Consider the following 19,285-nt stretch of genomic DNA (forward strand, 5'->3'; position numbering starts at 1 on the left):
TATTATATATAATACATTAAATAATATGTTTTAGGATTTCTGTAAAGTTCAAGTGCCATTTATAATTTATTTCAGTTGTTTTAAATTAAATTACTTTTGTGGTTAATACGTTTTAAATTACTATCATATTTTTTAGATTCAGCTGTTAAAAATTTAGTATTTTAAAAAAGCTTTAAGAATGCATTTAAATAACCTATAATTGGTTATAATTGATTGGGTAATTTTTGCAGAAATATAATATTATGTACAGTAGCCATTTTTTCTTTTTTCTCTTAGTTAAAAATTGATTCCAAAGATAAAGTTATTTGTGAAGGTTTATTAAATCGTAAGTCTGTGATGGATCCTGGTGGAAGACGAAGTGAGTTTTTTTTCTTGTTATAGTTTCATCTCTAATATTTTGTTTTGTATTGTTAATATTTTGGTAATATCCAGGCTTAAATATTTATGTAATATTGTTATTATTTTGTTAATATCCAGGTTTGAATATCTTGTGTAATATTGTTGTTAATATTTTGCTATTATCCAGGTTAAAATATTTTAATGCCGGTAGCATTTAATTGATTTTTCGGTACTTTCGGTTGATTTTTTGGTACTTTTGGTTGATTTTTTGGTACTTTCGGTTGATTTTATGTAATAGTAAGTAGTATGATAAGTTACAACATAAGTACCTATTACAATGGTTGTTAATACAGTAATATGACTCATTAATATGGCTTAATAAGTACCTATTACAATGGTTGTTAATACAGTAGTATGACTCATTAATATGGCTTAATAAGTACCTATTACAATGGTTGTTAATACAGTAGTATGACTCATTAATATGGCTTAATATAGTAATGGTTGTTATCACTATGAGTGTATGCTAGTAAAAAGTATAGAACAAGCATCTACAACATTCCAAATAGTTGTCTCATAATACAAGTATAACAATAATATAACAGTAACAACCATATATACATAACTGTAATGTACCAGTGACAACTATATATACATAAAATAATATAGCAGTAACAACCATATATAAATAACAATAATATACCAGTAACAATCTTATATACATAACAATAATATAACAATAACAACCATATATACATAACAATTATATAACAATAACAACCATATATATATATAACAATAATACAACAGTAACAACCATATAAACATAGTAAAAAGTGATTCCCGCTACTCCGTAAAATATATCAACATGTTAACTCAAGAGAGCTAATATGTAACAAGTCTAAATGCAAAAGTAATCGAGCATTTATGTAAAACTGAAAGTAAATGGTAAAGGTATTACTGTGATGGTCATTACTAATTATTGTATTTTTACTTTGCTGTTAAACACTTCACTTTGTGAATTTAATATACTGTTTAGTTACTTTTGGTTTAAAATGCTTTTTTTATTGCATTTTATGGTAAAATATTGTTTTAAATTAAACAAAACACATAAACTAAATAAAAAAAATAACATAGCACAATATAAATAAAAAATTAAAAGTTGTTCAGGGAAAGCCCTAATTCAAAAAATGAGCTATTTTGCCTCAAGATCACTATTACAATTTTCTGTGCCAAATAAGAGTAAATTTTCTCTAAAATGAATCAAAACTGTACTGAACCAGTTTCGAAAATTAAAATACAGACATTTTATTTTATCAAAACTGCAATTTTTATGATATGCAGCACATAAGATAAGTACGTATTGCAAGTGGATATTGTATAGTACAATATAACTGGAAGAGGGTTCAAAACCAACATCCTATACTGGCATTTCACAAGAGTACTCTGGTTATGCACTTGGGCATCTTTTATGAAAAGTATACCTTTGTGTTGTACCATTAGGACTTACCTTAAGGTATTGTGTTAAGATAATTGTCACAGTTCTCCACACACTAAAACTATCATGTGTTATAAAATATATAAAATGTATATAGTTATATGTAGTTAGTTATTGTGTAAAAATAGTAAAGTAATATGAGTGGTATATCTAATATCTAATTAATATTTATAAGAGACATGAGTTATATCCAGTGTGAGTAATGGTGAAATTCCTAAAATACTGTCAATTGACTTAATATTCCAACTTTCGAGTGGATTTTTTTTTTGCTGCAGCCTATGGAAATGGAGCACTTGATGTGGTAGGAGGGTTGATGTGGTAGGAGGAACTTGGGAAAAGATAGCATGGCAAAAAATTAAAGACAGATTATTATTCAAAATGTGTGGTAGTTTTATGAAACTATATGCAAAGATTCGATAGTAAATTTAATATATTTGACTGGAGATGAAATCGATTAACATTATAGTCAGCTATATGACATTTTATTATTAGCAGAAACATGAAGACATACAACTTACAAAAATGCGTAGGCAAAGCCAACAAAATGTTGGGTCGGATTAGAAAATGCTTTGTTTGCTTAGATATTAGACTGCTGAGAATACTTTATGTTTCTTTTGTGCGGCCACTGTTAGAGTTTGCAGTACAAGTTTGATCACCTATTCAAAAGGGAGAAATTGAGTTATTAGAAAGAGTCCAACATTGTGCAACTCGATTAATACCATCAATTTGAAAAAATTAACTATGGGTATCGTCTAAAAGCTCTCGACTTGACTACCTTGACAAAAAGGAGGCAACAAGGAGATATGATTCAACTTTTTAAATTCTTCAACGGTTTTAACGATTTGGAAACAATAAAAAAAAAATTAGTATTTAACAAACTCAAACGAGAGGTCACAGCTTTAAATATGTCAAAGAAATCACTAAGCAAGCCTGTGGTGAAAACTTTTTATTTAATAGATCGCCTAATTTGTGGAATAGCTTGCCAAGCGAGTTGGTTAAAGCACAATCAGTTAACAGTTTTAAAGTAGGTCTTGATTGCTGGATGAGCAGCAATCAAGCAAATCGGCTGTCATAGTGTGTTAATACCACACTCACTGGCTCACTCCAGTTACAGCAATTACTAATACTAAGTGTTTGTATGTTTTTAAGAACTTTGGCCTTGACAAAATTTACCTTTAAAATACTTTAAATGTAATGTTATTCGATATTGCAATATTTTGTCATGTCATGTCATGACCACAACTTTTTTCTAGCTAACTTTTTATGTAAAACATAAACAAACAAAAAAAATGTAATAATAATATAATTATCGGTGTGGAAAATAACGGCCAGTCAACAGTTAATGACAGCCTGAAATGACTAAAATTTTATAAAATTATTTAAATTTTGAAAAAGCGTTTAAAATAGTTTTCTTGTTTATGATGCGCTACTTTAATAGCGAGTCGTTAAAACCGAAAAGAAATTAAAGCAAATTTTTTCTTTGTTTTAAAAATGTTCCAATAAATTTATTTTTTATCAATATAAGTTCAATAGTTAAAAATTAATAATTTATTAATAATTTTATATTATTAATTCTGCTACTTATAATATATTCAAGTATATATTAAATTTATCATTGTTAAAACTTTTATCTAATAACTATTGCATATTAATATAAACCAGTAATTGTTCTGCTTTAACAACCCTGAAATCATTAATTCGCTTTGTTGATGAATGTATTGCACGTAACATACATAACATATACGTAGCGGCGTAAACTATAATCATTAAGTTTTTTGCTTCACTTATTTAAATTAGTTTTATTTTACTGATGGTGAAAATCCTTTTTTCTTAAATGATTGAAGTTCTTATTTAATTGCTATTTTAATATAAAAGTTTTTTATATTATTTTATTAATAATATAATAATATATAATAAATTATGTATTTAACTATGAACAGCTTTTCTTTCATCTGCATTTAGTCAATTTGTTTTATTTTTCTCTAAATCTTTTTATTTATTTTCTTGTAAGTTTTGCCATAAATTGCAAATAAATGAATGAATGGTTTATAGATAAATCAAAAATTGCTAATTGAGCGCTTGCACTTTTTTTTTTTATAATAGGATTATTAAAAATATATTTATTTATTAAAAATCTTGTTTTATGTAAATTTCATAATTTTTATAGTGTTTCGTTAAACAAATGGTTTAATACTAAGAAGACAAGTGTTTAAAACAATTTAAAGTATTAAATACTCAGTTTAAATAATATCTGCAAACAAGAGTTAGTAACATTATTATTAACTGGTTAACATTAGTGGTTTTTGAAATGATTTTGATGAGCAAGAGATATAAAATGTGCGAAAGTTTTTCTTCTTTAACTTCAGATATTTATTTCTTTATTAATCGAAATTATTATATGTAATTAAGAACATAATCTCAACTGTACTTTTAATTTTTTCTATTATTTTTCGCGCATCTTTTCCCACCATTTGCGAAGTCATTGCAATGAAATGAATTATTTTTAAATAAGTTAAAAATTATCAATTGTCTGTTTGCACTTTTAAAAAAACCATTAATTTTATTTAAAATTGTTATTATTAAAATAATTTTATTCTTTACCCTTCAAGCATTAACTTATTTTTGTATTTATAAAGTTTAGTCAAAAAGAACTATTAATAAGATTTAAACAAAGAAAAGAAAAAAATTTTTACTGTCCAAAAAAAACAATTGACTGTCAATTATTTGAGTTGATCGTTCGAATCAACAGCTCGCCTTCGATTCCTTATTTTTCACGCTGATAATTATAATATACTTGCTCTAAAAAATAATTGTATTTTCAATTTTTTGAAAGTTTTCTACAAAAAAATAAAATAACTTAAACAAATTCTGTTTCATTTTGACGTAGCAATGCATCTATTGCACAAAATGTACTATAAATTTTCCAGATTGTAGTATGTGACGAAAGGTACACGTTACCAAAAAAAAAATAAAATGATTTTTGGGTTCCTTGTTTATATATTTACCTTTTGCATTAGAAATGTCATGTCTGCAACTATATGGAATAACCAAATAGCTTGGTGCTTACAGTGGCTTGTGAGTTTCAACTCCAACAAAACTCAGTTATTTACTGTAAACAATTTTCACTATATTTTTGGTATTCTTCTGTTGATAAATGGCAACATTCTCATTGAGTTCTTTACTTTACCTCTTCTCTGATAATTATTCCCTAGTGACCGTTCATGGAAACCATATAAAATCTATTTCAAAGTTTATCAAATAAAATCTTTTTATCTATATATACAATACATAAAAAAATTAACATCTGCTAAGGTTGCCTCTCTTTATATGCTCTCCAATACCTTTCTTACATTCTCTACTTCTACAAATATTTTATTTATCTCTGTATTGAAATACTGTTGTCATATTTGGGCTGGTTTTTCTAATGATGTCTTTTCTCATATACACAATTAGAGAAACAGGTATTTTTATATGATTATTTGTGTAGAACATAAAAATCATAACATGTTATTAGGGTGTTTACATTTACATAACATGTTATTAGGGTGCCCAATCTATGGTTGAGACCCTATAGCCAATACCTTGCTTAAAAAAAGATGATGCTTGAATATATAAAACACCACTGTTTTATGATAGGACTTTGCCTGTGAATTAAGGACTCGCATAGATATTATGTAACATATGCATGTATCATAGATATATTAAGTCATATTATATAAAAAGAATCCAGAATTAACAAAAGCATGTTTCAAAGTTTGTCACACTGGATAGAGGCTGAGGCAAGCAGGCTTGGTAATAACAATGAAGTATTAAATTAAAAGACAAACTAAATATATAAATGTAAACTACTAATCTGAAACATAGCAACATACATTTGGTAAAAATTGTTTTGTATAAAACTTGTGTATTTTATTGTTAACATATAAAAAAATGTTTTTATAGCTCCTGCTATGAAGAGAAACTGGCGTCAATTCTATTGTTTATTGAAAGGCATCATATTACTTTTTTACAAGGTATTATTTGATAATAAACTAATAAATTTTCAAAAGTCAAAAGATAAAATTGAAACAATTCTTAAAAATGGAAAATTAATATTAAGTATTTTTCATAGATTGTTATTTATCTTAAAGTTTTCATTGACTCATACAGTTTTTAATCTTGGTGTTTTCTTTTTATTTATTGTTATTTGTTATTTATAAGTGCTGAACTTCTTCTTTTAGCATGATAGTATGAATGATGTTCATTCTGTTGGTATTCATCATGCCTTAGCAGGCTATGCAAAAGATTACAAGAAACGTGCTTATGTTTTTAAAATAATTGCAGCTGACTGGAGTGTATATTATATTCAAGCGAAGTAGGTAACTTAAAGTGTTTACAATTTTAAAACCTATAATCAAGTTTTTTTTTTTTTTGACAGAATTTAAACAAATTTGAGTTTACTCACAAAAATCTTTATACAATATTTATTCTGAAAAATATTTTATTAAAGAGTTTCACTTTTCTTTTTTTGATCTATTGCAAACATGGCCTCTCTAACTGTTACAGGCCTTGTTTTAAAGTGTTAAGCTGCCATTAATTTACGTACGCGTTATGTATGCCTAGAGAAATCTCCATTAAGTGACTTTGCATCATTTTTTAACTTTTAAATTTTTCTATAAGCGGTAAGATAAAAGAAGTAATTAATTTTATTAAAAACCACATTAACATTTGAATGATAATTATGTAAAAAAGTTTGTTACAAAAGTTTGAATGACAATTATGTTAGATATAACCGCTATTTACTAATGAAAAAAACTCAAATAAAATTAAAAACTACGAAAACTTAATCTCTATTAAGCTAATTATTTTATCGAAATATTTAATTTTAATCCATTTGTTTAACCAAATATTGAAAAATTACAAATTTTTTATAATTTTTAAAATTAGGTTAGGTATCACTCATATAGTTAAAAATAAGTCATTGGAGTGACACCTAAATAAAATAAACAAACAGAAAAATCAACAGCAAAAATATATAAATGCAAACCTGAAATAAATTAATTTTTAAAAAATTGCGATAATAAGCTATTTTAAATTAAATAAGACAATAAAATATGAAAATACTCAATTAATGACAACAGCGAACAACAATAAAAATAATTAGCAGCAACAGCACAAATAATAACAAGCTTTATGCAAGTGAAAAGGAAAAACACAAAAACTACAAAACAAAAAGACTAAGACAAAAACTTAGTCAAGGTAAAGACAAAAATTTCTACAAAATATAGAAAAATAAAAATAATCTTTTTTTGTTTTCGTCGTAGAAAAATTTGTAGTTTTTGGTTTTTGATTAGTTCTTTTTATTATTATTTCTAATATTTCAATATTTAGTAACACAAAAGAAAAATATTAATAGTTAGCAACAATTTTTTTTATGCAAAGTTTTTAAATGGAACATTAAAAAAAAACCATAAAAGAAATATATATAATAAAAACTTTTATATATCATCTTGCGAGCACAAGAATATTTATACAACTTTTGAATGCAATTAAAAATTTTACTTAAATTTTAATTTAATAGTTAACAATAAATTAATAATAATTTTTTTTTTTTAATTGTAATGATTGATTTTTTCGCTTGAAAAATGTTAATACTCTAAGCTTGAAGCAAAGATCGTAATAATATAATTCTGATAAAATAATATAATTTTGATAAAAAATATATAATTTAAATTAAAACTAATATAATAAAAACATATAATTTTATTCTGATGAAAAAAAAAATAGTTTAATTTTGATTTAAAAAGTATATATATTGGTTCTGATTAAAAAAGTATATATTTAAGTTTATTAAAATTAAAGTTAATGCTTGTGTTTAACTTAACTGTCAAATTTATTTAAAAGTACTACTAAATAATGTTTGATATTTAGATTTCATTTATTCTCGAGAAAAATTAGCTTATTTTTATCTGTTTTTATATATTTAAGAAATAATCGTTAAAAAAAATTTAACATATTTTAGTTCATTTATAAAAAAGTCGAGGAAAGAAAGAAATTTGTTTATATAAAACATTTTTTTAAATGTAATATTAAATTTATTTAATGTTAAAAAAATGAAAGAAAATAAACATTCCCTAATAGTAATAATAAAAAATGAGTTGAATGATTTTTAACTCATTTTGTAGTAATTAATATTATTGCAGTAATGTAAAAAAGTTAACGTCTTTAAAAAATAAAAAAAAGAAAGAGAATTTTATGTCGTCAAATTCACATTGCTGATGCGTTAAGCATATTTTATTTATAACAAGGCCTGACGTTACATTTCATTTATGATGTTTTTTTATCTTATTTAGTTTTATCTATTTCTGTTATGTTTAGTTTTAAGTATTCTGTGAAATAGAATGTCTGAACAAATAGTTCAGACAAAAACTTTTGCTGCTCTCATGTTTTAGTCTAATATAATAACATCTTCAAGGTTACGTGTGAATATAGAGGAAAGATGCTACTTTAGAGGAGATTGCATTTTTTTTTTCTTTTTCCCTTTTTGAAAGCAACAACTGTTAATCAACCATCTTATAACACTAATTTAAGTTTAAACATTGTGTAACTTACACTAAAGGTTTAAATTTTTAGAAACCAAGATGATGTTCGCCAATGGATGGATTGCATTAATGTTGCAGCAGCTATGCTATCATCTCCTCCCTTACCAGCGCCTGTTAGTTCTAGGTATATTTCATGTTTTTAATTTTTTATTGAAGTATATTTTAAAAAATATGCTAGTTATAATAAATATTCCATTTTTGTTAAGCGAATTTTAATTTTAAAAAGTTGGCATGATACTAATATATTCTGCCAGCTCAAAGTCTAGATCTCAATCCAATTGAACATCTCTGGGCTATTCTGGATCAAAAATGTGGCACATGGTGTTTTTAAAAAAAAAAAGCTAATGTTCATGCTCCAAGAAGCTTGGTTTCATAGCAATAAAGAAATTAGTTGATAGGACAAAGAAATTAGTTGAATCAATGTCGTGTCAACTTGCAAAATCATAAAAGCTAAAGGTTGTTCAACTCGATATTAAAAAGTCAAAAAAAAAGTTATTTGGAGAAACGATTCATCTTTAAAATTTTGTTCAGATACTTATTTAATTCTAAAAAATTGCATAGTTTAAATGTATAGTTAATTTTTTAGCAATTAATTATTTTTATTGTAATTTTTTTTTTTTTTTGTTGCTTATTGAATTCTTGATTAAATTTTCTTTCCGAATAATCCTACAGTTTTTTTTTATAAAATCAATTTTTTCTGAAATAACCTGGCAAGTTTATTTTATATAATAAAACCCTTTAAATTATTATTTTTCTAATGTAAAGTTAATAGTCTATTTGTCTGCTTTTTGCCTTAATGACTACATGCCATCTTTTAGGTATTGAATCTTTTAATTTTTTTAACCATTACGGATCAAATTTTTTCCACTTCTTGATTAGAATTGTCTTTAAGTCATATTGGATGGTTTTTGTTCAGCTACTTTAATTTTAAAGATAAATCTTTTTAAATTCCATCAATTTAATTAAGGTCTGGTGAATGAGGAACCCATTCTAACATCTTAACACTGTTTTTTTTGAACCACTGAGTAGCTAACTTTGATGTGTGTTTTGGATCTTCTTGTTTTGGGTCTTAAACCTGTTAAAAGATAAAGTTGCGAGATAAGCTCTTCTAGCGCTTAATCTCAGTTTTCGTTTCATTATATTAGTATAAACCTTTTTTTGTCATTATTCTGTCTATGAATTCAGGTTCACCAACACCACTCTAAGCAAAGGAGCCCTAAGCCTTAATTTGTCCTTTAATAAAAATGAAAAAAAATAAAAGTTAAAAGTATGTAGAATATTGCAACATTTTAATAAAGCTTAATGGTACCTCCTCCATGTTTGACAGTTGATCTCATACATTTAGGATTAAGGCGTTCGCCTTTTTTTTTTTCTTTTTTTTTTCCATTTTCGTATGATGTCATCAGAACTAAAGAAACATATTTTGGTTTCATCTGACCATAAAACTTGTCACCATTGATTGAGAGTCCATTGCAAATGTTCTTTAGCTCAAGCCAATCTTTTGATTCTTTTTACTCTACCTAAAAAACTTATATCATTTATCATAATCATTTGTATATTTTTAGCTAACTTAAGTGCAGATAGTCCTCTATCTTGTTCAACTTTCAAAATAATCTCTCTATCAATTCATATGTTAGTCTTAGCAGAATATCCTTTATTTGACAAATTTTTGATAGTAACCATTTTTTTATATTTTCATGTTTTATACACTATTTTTTATTTTATAAAGATAATTTTATATCCTTTTCCATCTTTATAGTGCCAAGGATTAGTTTTTCTATTGATTCCTGAATTTCCTGTCTTTTCACCATGATTTTATTATTAAGAGCTTGTGGAAAAAAAATTTTTTGCTCAAAAATTAGTTTGAATCAGAGATGTAGGTCTTGAGACCAAAGTTCTTTTTACAGAGTAATAATACGTAAATGATACACTGTATGAAGAGAGCTTATGGAGAAGACCAATTTGCCAAATTTTATCAAAGGCTTTAGAAATGTTAAGGGTGATAAACCTAACCTCTCCTTATTTATCGAATGCACGATAAAACCTTTTGGTTATTATTGTTAACAAATCAGCAGTAGAACGAAAAGATCAAAATTCATATTGATGATAAGAAAGTAAGTTAATATATTCAAGATGAAAAATTGAGTGTTTTTAAAAAAAAGACTCAAAAACCTAGCTTATGATAGGAAGAAAAATAATGGGACAGTAGATAGACGAATCAAATTGCTCTCCAGAATTTTCGAAAATTGGGATAACAGATGCTGCTTTCCAGCAGGCTAAAAACCAAGACTCTGAAAAGCACTTGTTAAATAGTTTTGAAAGTATAGTCGACAGCTCCGGAGAGCACTTCTTCAAGACCATAATAGGTATGTACTCCAATAGTCACATGCTTGGCCTGGACATTTACATTCGTAAGAATTCACCCATTTGTTGTGAAACTAGGTTTGAATCCACAGACTATTCTTTCATGTGCTTTCGTTTAGCACCACTTCACTCTATTGCCTTTCTATTTGCTCTATATCGCTCTCCTTCATCTCAAGACTACTCTCTTTTTGATGTTATTTCTGATCATATTGACCAAGCCCTCTCTCTTTATCCATCAGCCAATATAGTTGTTGTCAGTGACTTAAATGCTCACCACTCTGAATGGCTTGGCTCTAGTGTCATTGATTCTGCAAGCATTAAAGCCCACAACTTTTGCCTTTCCCAATCCCTCACTCAAATAGTCAACTTTCCAACTCGCTTTCCTGACAACCTGAATTATTTACCTTCTCTACTTGACTTATGTCTTGTTTCTGATCCTAGTCAGTGCTCAGTTTCTCCACATTCACCCTTAGGTACTTCTGATCACAGTTTAATCTCTCTAAAACTAATATCTCACTCTTCTTCATCGCCTGAATCCCCCTATTATTGTACCTCTTAAAGCTCATTTTAAAGCTATTATTGTACCTCAGTAAAGCTGACTGGGATTCTTTCTGTGATTTTCTTCGTGATAGCCCTTGGGTAGAAATCTTTTGTCTTCCTGTCGACAAATGCGCATCTTACATAACTTCGTGGATTCTGGCATGGAATCTTTTGTTCCCTCTCGATGATTCCAGGTCAAGCCTGACTCTCCTCCATGATTTTTCCTAACATTGTGCTGCTGTGATTGCCTATCGAAACCGTTACTTTCATATTTATCAGCAAAACAATTCTCCAGAAAACAGACGCCTGTTTATTACTGCTACAAACCATTGTAAAAAGGTTTTGTCTAACCCCGCTATTCTCAGGTCATGAAATCTCGTATCCTATCTCAAAAATTAGGCTCTCGTGACTTCTGGAGAATTTTTAATAGTATTAATAATAAGGGCAAATCTTTAATTCCACCTCTCTATATGGTTCAGACTTTGTCACCTCACCTAAAGACAAAGCTGAATTGTTTCCTAAAAACTTTTCATCAATATTATCTCTTGATTCCACTAGTAGCGCTCTACCTGATATTGCCAACAAACAGGTTGATCCATTGCTTGACATTCGTATCACTCCAGCTTCTGTATCTAAAGTGATTTCCTGCCTAGACTCTTCTGCAGCTTGTGGCCCAGACAACATACCTATTATTGTCTTGCAGAAGTGTTCTCCGGAGCTGTCATCTATACTCTCAAACTATTCAAGTGCTTATCAGAGTCTTGTTTTCCAGCCTGCTGGAAAGAGGCATCTGTTACCCTTCAAAAATTCTGGAGAACGATCTGATTCGTCTAACTACCGTCCCATTAGTCTTCTTCCTATCATATGCAAGGTTTTTAAATCTTTAATTAACAAACACTTAATTTTTCATCTTGAATCTAATAACTTACTTTCTGACCTTCAATATGGATTTCGATCATCTCGTTCTACACCTGCTTTTAAAAGCAGGTGTAGAAAATAAAAGAAAATTAAGGGATTATTTAATACAAATGTTTAGATATTTGAAAGAGTATGATATCATAAATTTTCACCAAAAATCCCAAATCCTATAAAACTAGAGACCACAATCGTAAGCTGAAACGGCAATTTATAGGAAATATAAAACGGCAATAAAAATTCACCAATAGAGTGGTGAAATTTTATTGAACAATTTCAAACAAGAAACAATAGGTCAGTATCAATCAATTCCAAAACAAATTTTTTAAATACTCACTTTTATTGTATTTGTGCGATATTGCTTTATTTTTTAATGATAAAGTTCAATTATTTTTTCGCTTTATTTTTTAAAGTTCAATTAAAAAGAGTAGCTAGAAAACATTTTGGATATGTTGATGAAAACCTGGAAACATCACATTGAATTCTTGTGTGATAAGAAAGTCGGGAATGAAAATGACTCATAGAATTTTAAACTTTTTTGGGAACCACTAAACCAATTTTGATTTTTTCTATTGTTTTAAACCATATTTATCTCTCTTTCATATAATATAAAGGTAGTTTTGAAAAAAATTGATTATGAACAACAAGTATGTATTTGCAAGTAGAAGTGAGAAATTTTTTGGAAAAGTGGCTTTAAAATCTTTTTGTTATAAAAAAATTCGCTAGCAAAAAAAATTAAAAGGAAAACTGTCAGTTGTAAGATCAAACCTTTGTTGTAAAGATTGTGGAATGGAAAGAAAATTGAGAAACCGATGTCCAAATTTGATTTGCTAACAGTAATACCTGACAGGTTTTATTGTGCATTAGATAAAGGTGAAGAGGTTAAGGCCATCGCTCTTGACATTTCTAAAGCTTTTGATAAAGTTTGGCATGCTGGTCTTCTCCATAAGCTTTCTTCTTATGGTGTATCTGGAAACATCTTTAAGATTATTGAATCCTTCCTTTCCAATCGTAGTATAAAAGTTCTCCTTGATGGACAGCACTCTTCTTCTTATTCTGTAATTTCAGGGGTTCCTCAAGGTTCTATCCTTGGTCCTATACTCTTTTTAATTTACATTAACGATCTTCCAGATATTCTCACATCTAAGGTGACATTGTTTGCTGATGATACTACCATTTATTCTTGTCGTAATAAGAAACCAACACCCTCTGATTGCTTGAAGGGGGCATTTGAGCTTGAAAAGGATCTCACTTCTGCTACAGCATGGGACTCACAGTGGCTGGTGAACTTTAATTCAGATAAAACTCAATTTTTTCAGCCAATTGTTATCGCAATACTTTAGATCTTCCTATATTTATGAATGATGATGTACTCAATGAGTCATCTACTCTTCATCTTCTAGGATTAACTTTTACTTCCAATCTTTCTTGGAAACCATTTATCAAATCAGTTGCAAAATTAGCATCTGCTAAGGTTGCATCTCTTTATCGAGCTCGTCACTTTTTTACTTCGGATTCTATTCTCTATCTCTATAAATCTCAAATCCGGCCTTGTATGGAATACTGTTGCCATATCTGGGGCAGATCTTCTAATGATGCCCTTTCTCTCTTAGACAAGGTGCAAAAACACATTGTTAACATAGTTGGACCTGCTATTGCAGCTAACCTCCAACCATTATCACATCGTTTTAATGTTGCTTTTCTTTCTCTTTTCTACAAATACTATAATGGGCACTGCTCTAAAGAGCTAGCGTCTCTTGTGCCATTAACTAAAATTCATTCTCGTGTTACTCGTCATTCAATTAAGTCTCCTTTTTCTATGACTGTTCCTAAGTGCTCCAAAAACGCTTATTCGTCTAGCTTTTTTCCTCGAACATTGGCTCTTTGGAATTGGCTTCCTTCATCATGCTTTCCTAATTCATATAATTCGCAATCCTTTAAGTCGTCCGTCAATCATAATCTTGCTCTACAATCTTCATCTTTTTTCTTTCAGTAACTTCCAACTTTAACTAGTGGTTGCTTGCAGCCTTGTTGGAAGCAAAGATGCTTTAAAAAAAAAAAAAAATGTTGTCTAAACCACAAGCTGTAGAAGAGTCTTAGCAGGAAATTAATTTAGATACAGAAGTTGGAGTTATACAAGTTTCAAGTAATGGATCAACCTGTTTGTATATCAGGTAGGATGTGATTAGTGGAATCAAGAGATGAGATTGATGAAAAGCGTTTAGAAAACAGCTCAGCTTTAAAATAAAAGATTTCATGGCATAAACATGACAAAAGTTTTTTACAGTGGTTTCTAGCAATAGTAAACAGTCTTTTGTTTTCAGGACAATTGTTTTGGTGATAGGTATGGAAGTAATGGTTTTGATTGGAGATTGAAGCAGCATAATGAGAGAAAAATCATTTAGTAGAGTGAGGCTCGACTTGGAATTGTGGAAAGGGAATAAAAGATTCCATGCCAGCCTGAATCCAAAAAGTTATATAAGTAGCACATTTGTCAAACAATTTTCGACAAATCAAGATCAAGACAAAAGATTTCTACCCAAAGGCCATCACAAAGAAAATTATGGAAAGAGTTCCAGTCAGCTTTAAAATAGTTGTAAGAAGTATGATAATAGGGAGATTCTGATGATGAAGAAGAATGAGATACCAGCTTTTAGAGGTATCAAACCATGATCAAGAGTACCTAAGGTTGAATATTTTTTTTTTAGAAGGCCGCTACAGATGAGGAGGCTACTTAATTGTGGTTATGCATCTTGGAGCATGAACATTAGCTTTTTTTTTTTTTAAGACACTGTGTGCCACATTTTTGATCCAGAATAGCCCAGGATGTTCAATTGGATCGAGATTTAGACTTTGAGCTGGCAGAATTATTGGAATATTGGATCTTAGTCAGTGCTCAGTTTCTTCACATAATTTCCAGGATGGAAATTATGTGAAGAAACTGAGCACTGACTAAGATCAGAAACAAGAATGTGATGAAACTGAGCACTGACTAGGATCAGAAATAAGACATAAATCGAGTAGAGAAGGTAAATGATTCAGATTGTTTGAAAAGCAAATCGGAAAGTTGACTATTTGTCTTAGAGATTGAGAAAGGCTAAAGTTGTTGGCCTTAACACCTGCAGTATCACTGTCACTAGAACCAAGCCATTCTGTGTGATGATCAATAAATTCACCAACAACAAATGATATTGCCTGAAGGATAAAGAGAGGGCTTGGTTAATTTGGTCAGAAATAACATCAAAAAGAGTGCAGTCTAAAGACGAAGGAGAGCGATATAGAACATAGCAAAAGGTGTTAGAGTGATGTGGAGCTAAACAAAAGCACATAAAAGAATAGTCTGTGGATTCAAACCTAGTTTCCCAACAAATGGATGAATTCTTACAAATGTAAATGCATAGGCCAAGCATGTGACTATTGAAGTCTTTACAAATTAAAGGAAGATAGCCATTAACACTATCTAATTTGAGATCAGCTGTCTCATCACAAGATGAGACAGCTAAACTTAAATTTGTCTAACAAAGAGCATGTAGGTCTGGTGAACTTTGCAAGAGATAAGACTCAGCAGAAAAAAATTTACTTCAAAGACCATGAATTTTAGTGATTAATAGATTTAGAGAACTTGGTTATGACGATAGTTTTTGATACTCTAGTCAGTTTTTAAATTGACTAAAGAACTTGACTCAGAGCACAGATAGTACTCAGTACACTATTTAATAGTCCAAGCAATTGCCTTATTTCTATTGATAAACCCTAAGCGGTTACAAAGGCTCCAAATGTAGCCTCAACAATACACATTAAGTATGAACAGGGACACCATTCATGTGCAACATGGCACTGTTAGTACTCTAATATTTTACAGCTGTTGATAGAATCGGTCTCTCTAAGAGCTATGACAGAGTTCGGAAAACCTGACTACCATTTGGCCTCAGAACCATAAAACTGAGTTCTAGAGTTGTACTCTCATTAAGAGATAATAAAATGAGTTGTCTAGTCATAAAAATAAAGACACAAGCAAAACCCATGCAATTAGTTAAGAAAATTCAGCATTCAACATTCTAAACTGGAAACACTGTATTATAAATACATCTACGCCAGTCTAATAAATAAAGGGGTGTGAAGCTAGTCAACAGATAGAACCTGTTTACCCCTTACATGTGCGAGCATAAGTTTTATTGTGTTGGAATTCTTAGAACCTACATCTTGATCCCGGTCTTGTAAAAACTTTCAAAGTCTTGGGTTGATTTCTTGATGTTTTGGTCTTGGTCTTGAAGCATTCAGTCTTGGTTTTGAGCCCAAATATCTTGGACTTAGTCTTGGTCTTGGTCTCCACCTTTACTATCTTGACTACATCTCTGGTTTGAATAACTTTGGTCAACCAAAAATTTTGTTAACAGGTTTTTTTTTTGCAACTTTACTAACTTATACAACAGAAAGGTTTAAAAATAATTAGCAGGCAACACTTTTTCACTTATATTTTTTCTGATTCAATGGATTTTTTTTTTTTAAGTATAAAAATATTAATTCCTTTTTATGAAAATATTATTAGATATAAACTCAATATAAAAAAAATATATCCAGGTTAAAAATTTAAATTTAAGCATTAAAAAAAAATTTTATTGGAAGATTTGATAAATCTTGATATATTTTGTTGACACACACACACACATATGTATATAGTTTTTGAAGTATGTATATGCATTCACTTTTTATTTAATTTAGCATGCGTTTCCAAAGACCAGTGATGCCTGTTTCTAAAGCTAAATTGACAAAAGTATACTTAAAAGTTAAAATTAAAAACTTTTTTTTTGTATTATTAAATACATAAAATATATTAAAACTATTTATAAATTAAATTTTTTACTCTTAATTAATTTTGATTTGATTATGGATCCATCTAAAAAACTTTTTGTTTGATTAAATATAGGAACAGCAATTGCAACACCACAATAGTCAGATTAAAAGCCTAGAAGAAGAACTCTCATTTCATACAAAAGATAAGCCGGATATTCACGACAAACATTATTTGGTAAATATTATATATGCTTGACAAATTAGTTTTATGATGTCTTAGCACTTAATTAGAGTTTATGATTTTATTACAGGATTGGGAAAACAAATTAGATTACTTGGAATTTGAAGTACGTAGAATAATTTGATGAAATATAAATTTTATTTGTTGTATTTAATAAAATTCAGATTTAAATTTTTGAAATAAATTTAAGGTAAAGCGCTTCAGAGCTTACTGCTCTGTCCTCACTTCATCTCGATTGGAAAATGTTCGCAAATCAATTCTTGCTTCACTCTCAAATGATGTTGATAATTTAGATGATCAAAATATTAATAAGAATGTGGAATAATCAAAACAAATGAAATTATCAAAATTTCTGCCAGGAATGTTAGTTCAACACTTCAGATTTGGAATACATCCCAATATAATTATTTTTTGTATCCATTAAATTGTATGAACAATTTATTATCCTATTGATGGTAGCAATTAAGTTATTTTGAAATTTTTTGTATGTAACCATCATATATTAAAAAAGTTTTGTATTTATTTCATTTGTAAATAATGTACAATAAGTTTCAGATTTCATAACTATTTTTTTTTCAATATTCTTGTGTCATAAAGAAATTTAGTTTTTTTAATTTAATATATCTCTTAGGTTTTGACATTTTTTTCAGTTTATATTTTTTATTTTAATATAATGTAGTTACATACAAGTATATAATGAAAAGAGTATTGCATATTTTTAAATGGTATTTAATTTACTGCATAGCTAATATCCTTGTATATTTTATATATAATTAAAGGATCACTGACTTTGTGTCAAGTAAATTTCTTTATTGAGTTTGCTTTTTTTGTTTTTATTTTTATGTAAATGTCTGTAAATAAGAAAATTTTAATTGAAATAAAATGTTATTCAAACAATTTTTGTACAAGCTATTTACAGGGATTGTCTTTTTCCAGATATTTCTGGAATCTCAGGTATTCCTTTAAAATTTTATTTATTCCAGATATCCAAATAGTTTTCTAGAAATACAAGTTAAATTTTTTTTTGTAACTTTTTTCATTAAATAATTAAAACAGTAAAGGTATCATTCATTAATTACTTTAGTCTTACAAATTACAAATAATGCCTAACCTAACTATATTTAGTTAGCTTAGGCATTATTTGTACGCGTGTGCTACCAATTTTTTCTGATGTGTGTACACTCTGCTGTGGCTATGACTATAACAACTAATTCATGTCACCTATGATCACTTATTTTATAAAACTTTGAAAAAAATAATAAATAATAACCAACAAGTTTAAAACATAAAACTATTTCAAAATAAAACTTTTTAAAAAAAAATTAAAATTAGATGTTTGTCTATGGGAAATTTGGCTGGTAACCTTGTCAGTCGTGCCTTATAACTTTATCATTATAACAACCACAACACTATGCCACTAATTTAATACTAATACTAATTTGAAAAATTAAAGTATTTAAACATTTTTATATTAATGTTATTTGTTTTATATTATTTTTTTATTATTATATTTTATTATATTATTTTTGTTTATATTATATTTGTTTTATATTATGTTAAGAAATTTGTTAGTTTCAAATTTGTACACGCGTACAAATAATGAAATTCTTTTCAAACACATGAGATTATTCTTATTCTAAGTTACATAAATTACATTTACTTTTTCCAGATTTTTTTCTTAATATTTCTTAAAAATATTTACTGAATTTTTTCTGGATATTTTTAAGAAAATTTTCCAGATTTTTAAAATATGACCCGGATAATTTATAATTAATTTAGTGGCTTTAATGCTTTAATATGGGGTACTCAATCTCGGAAATATATAAATTTATAAATAATACAAAATTTTATTAAAGTATATGCAGCTCATGGTTTCTTTAGAATGCATCAGGTTTAATTGACATAAATTTATAACATAGGTTTACTTATTTCTCCTAATATTTGGGTGGGTTTTTTTTTGAAAAAATTCAAGGTAGTATTTTATAGTTTGTTTTTTTTTCTTAAATTTTCAGT

The 19,285-nt window shown here is 28.1% G+C and overlaps 1 protein-coding gene across 1 annotated transcript in view; it reads left to right on the forward strand.

Moving 5' to 3' along the window:
- LOC101239275 (PH and SEC7 domain-containing protein 4) overlaps positions 1-18,169 on the forward strand; it is a 68,961-nt gene extending 50,792 nt beyond the window's left edge. Inside the window, exons 13-20 of the mRNA XM_065792457.1 lie at positions 277-358; positions 5,780-5,850; positions 6,058-6,191; positions 8,450-8,542; positions 16,960-17,011; positions 17,165-17,266; positions 17,343-17,378; positions 17,463-18,169. Coding sequence (XP_065648529.1) covers positions 277-358; positions 5,780-5,850; positions 6,058-6,191; positions 8,450-8,542; positions 16,960-17,011; positions 17,165-17,266; positions 17,343-17,378; positions 17,463-17,597 — 705 coding nt within the window. The 3' untranslated portion in view covers positions 17,598-18,169. The remainder of the gene's footprint in view (positions 1-276; positions 359-5,779; positions 5,851-6,057; positions 6,192-8,449; positions 8,543-16,959; positions 17,012-17,164; positions 17,267-17,342; positions 17,379-17,462) is intronic.
- The last annotated feature ends 1,116 nt before the right edge of the window (positions 18,170-19,285 follow it).

This window comes from Hydra vulgaris, chromosome 03 (assembly GCF_038396675.1).
Source record: "Hydra vulgaris chromosome 03, alternate assembly HydraT2T_AEP".
In the NCBI taxonomy this organism is placed as follows: Eukaryota; Metazoa; Cnidaria; class Hydrozoa; order Anthoathecata; family Hydridae; genus Hydra; species Hydra vulgaris.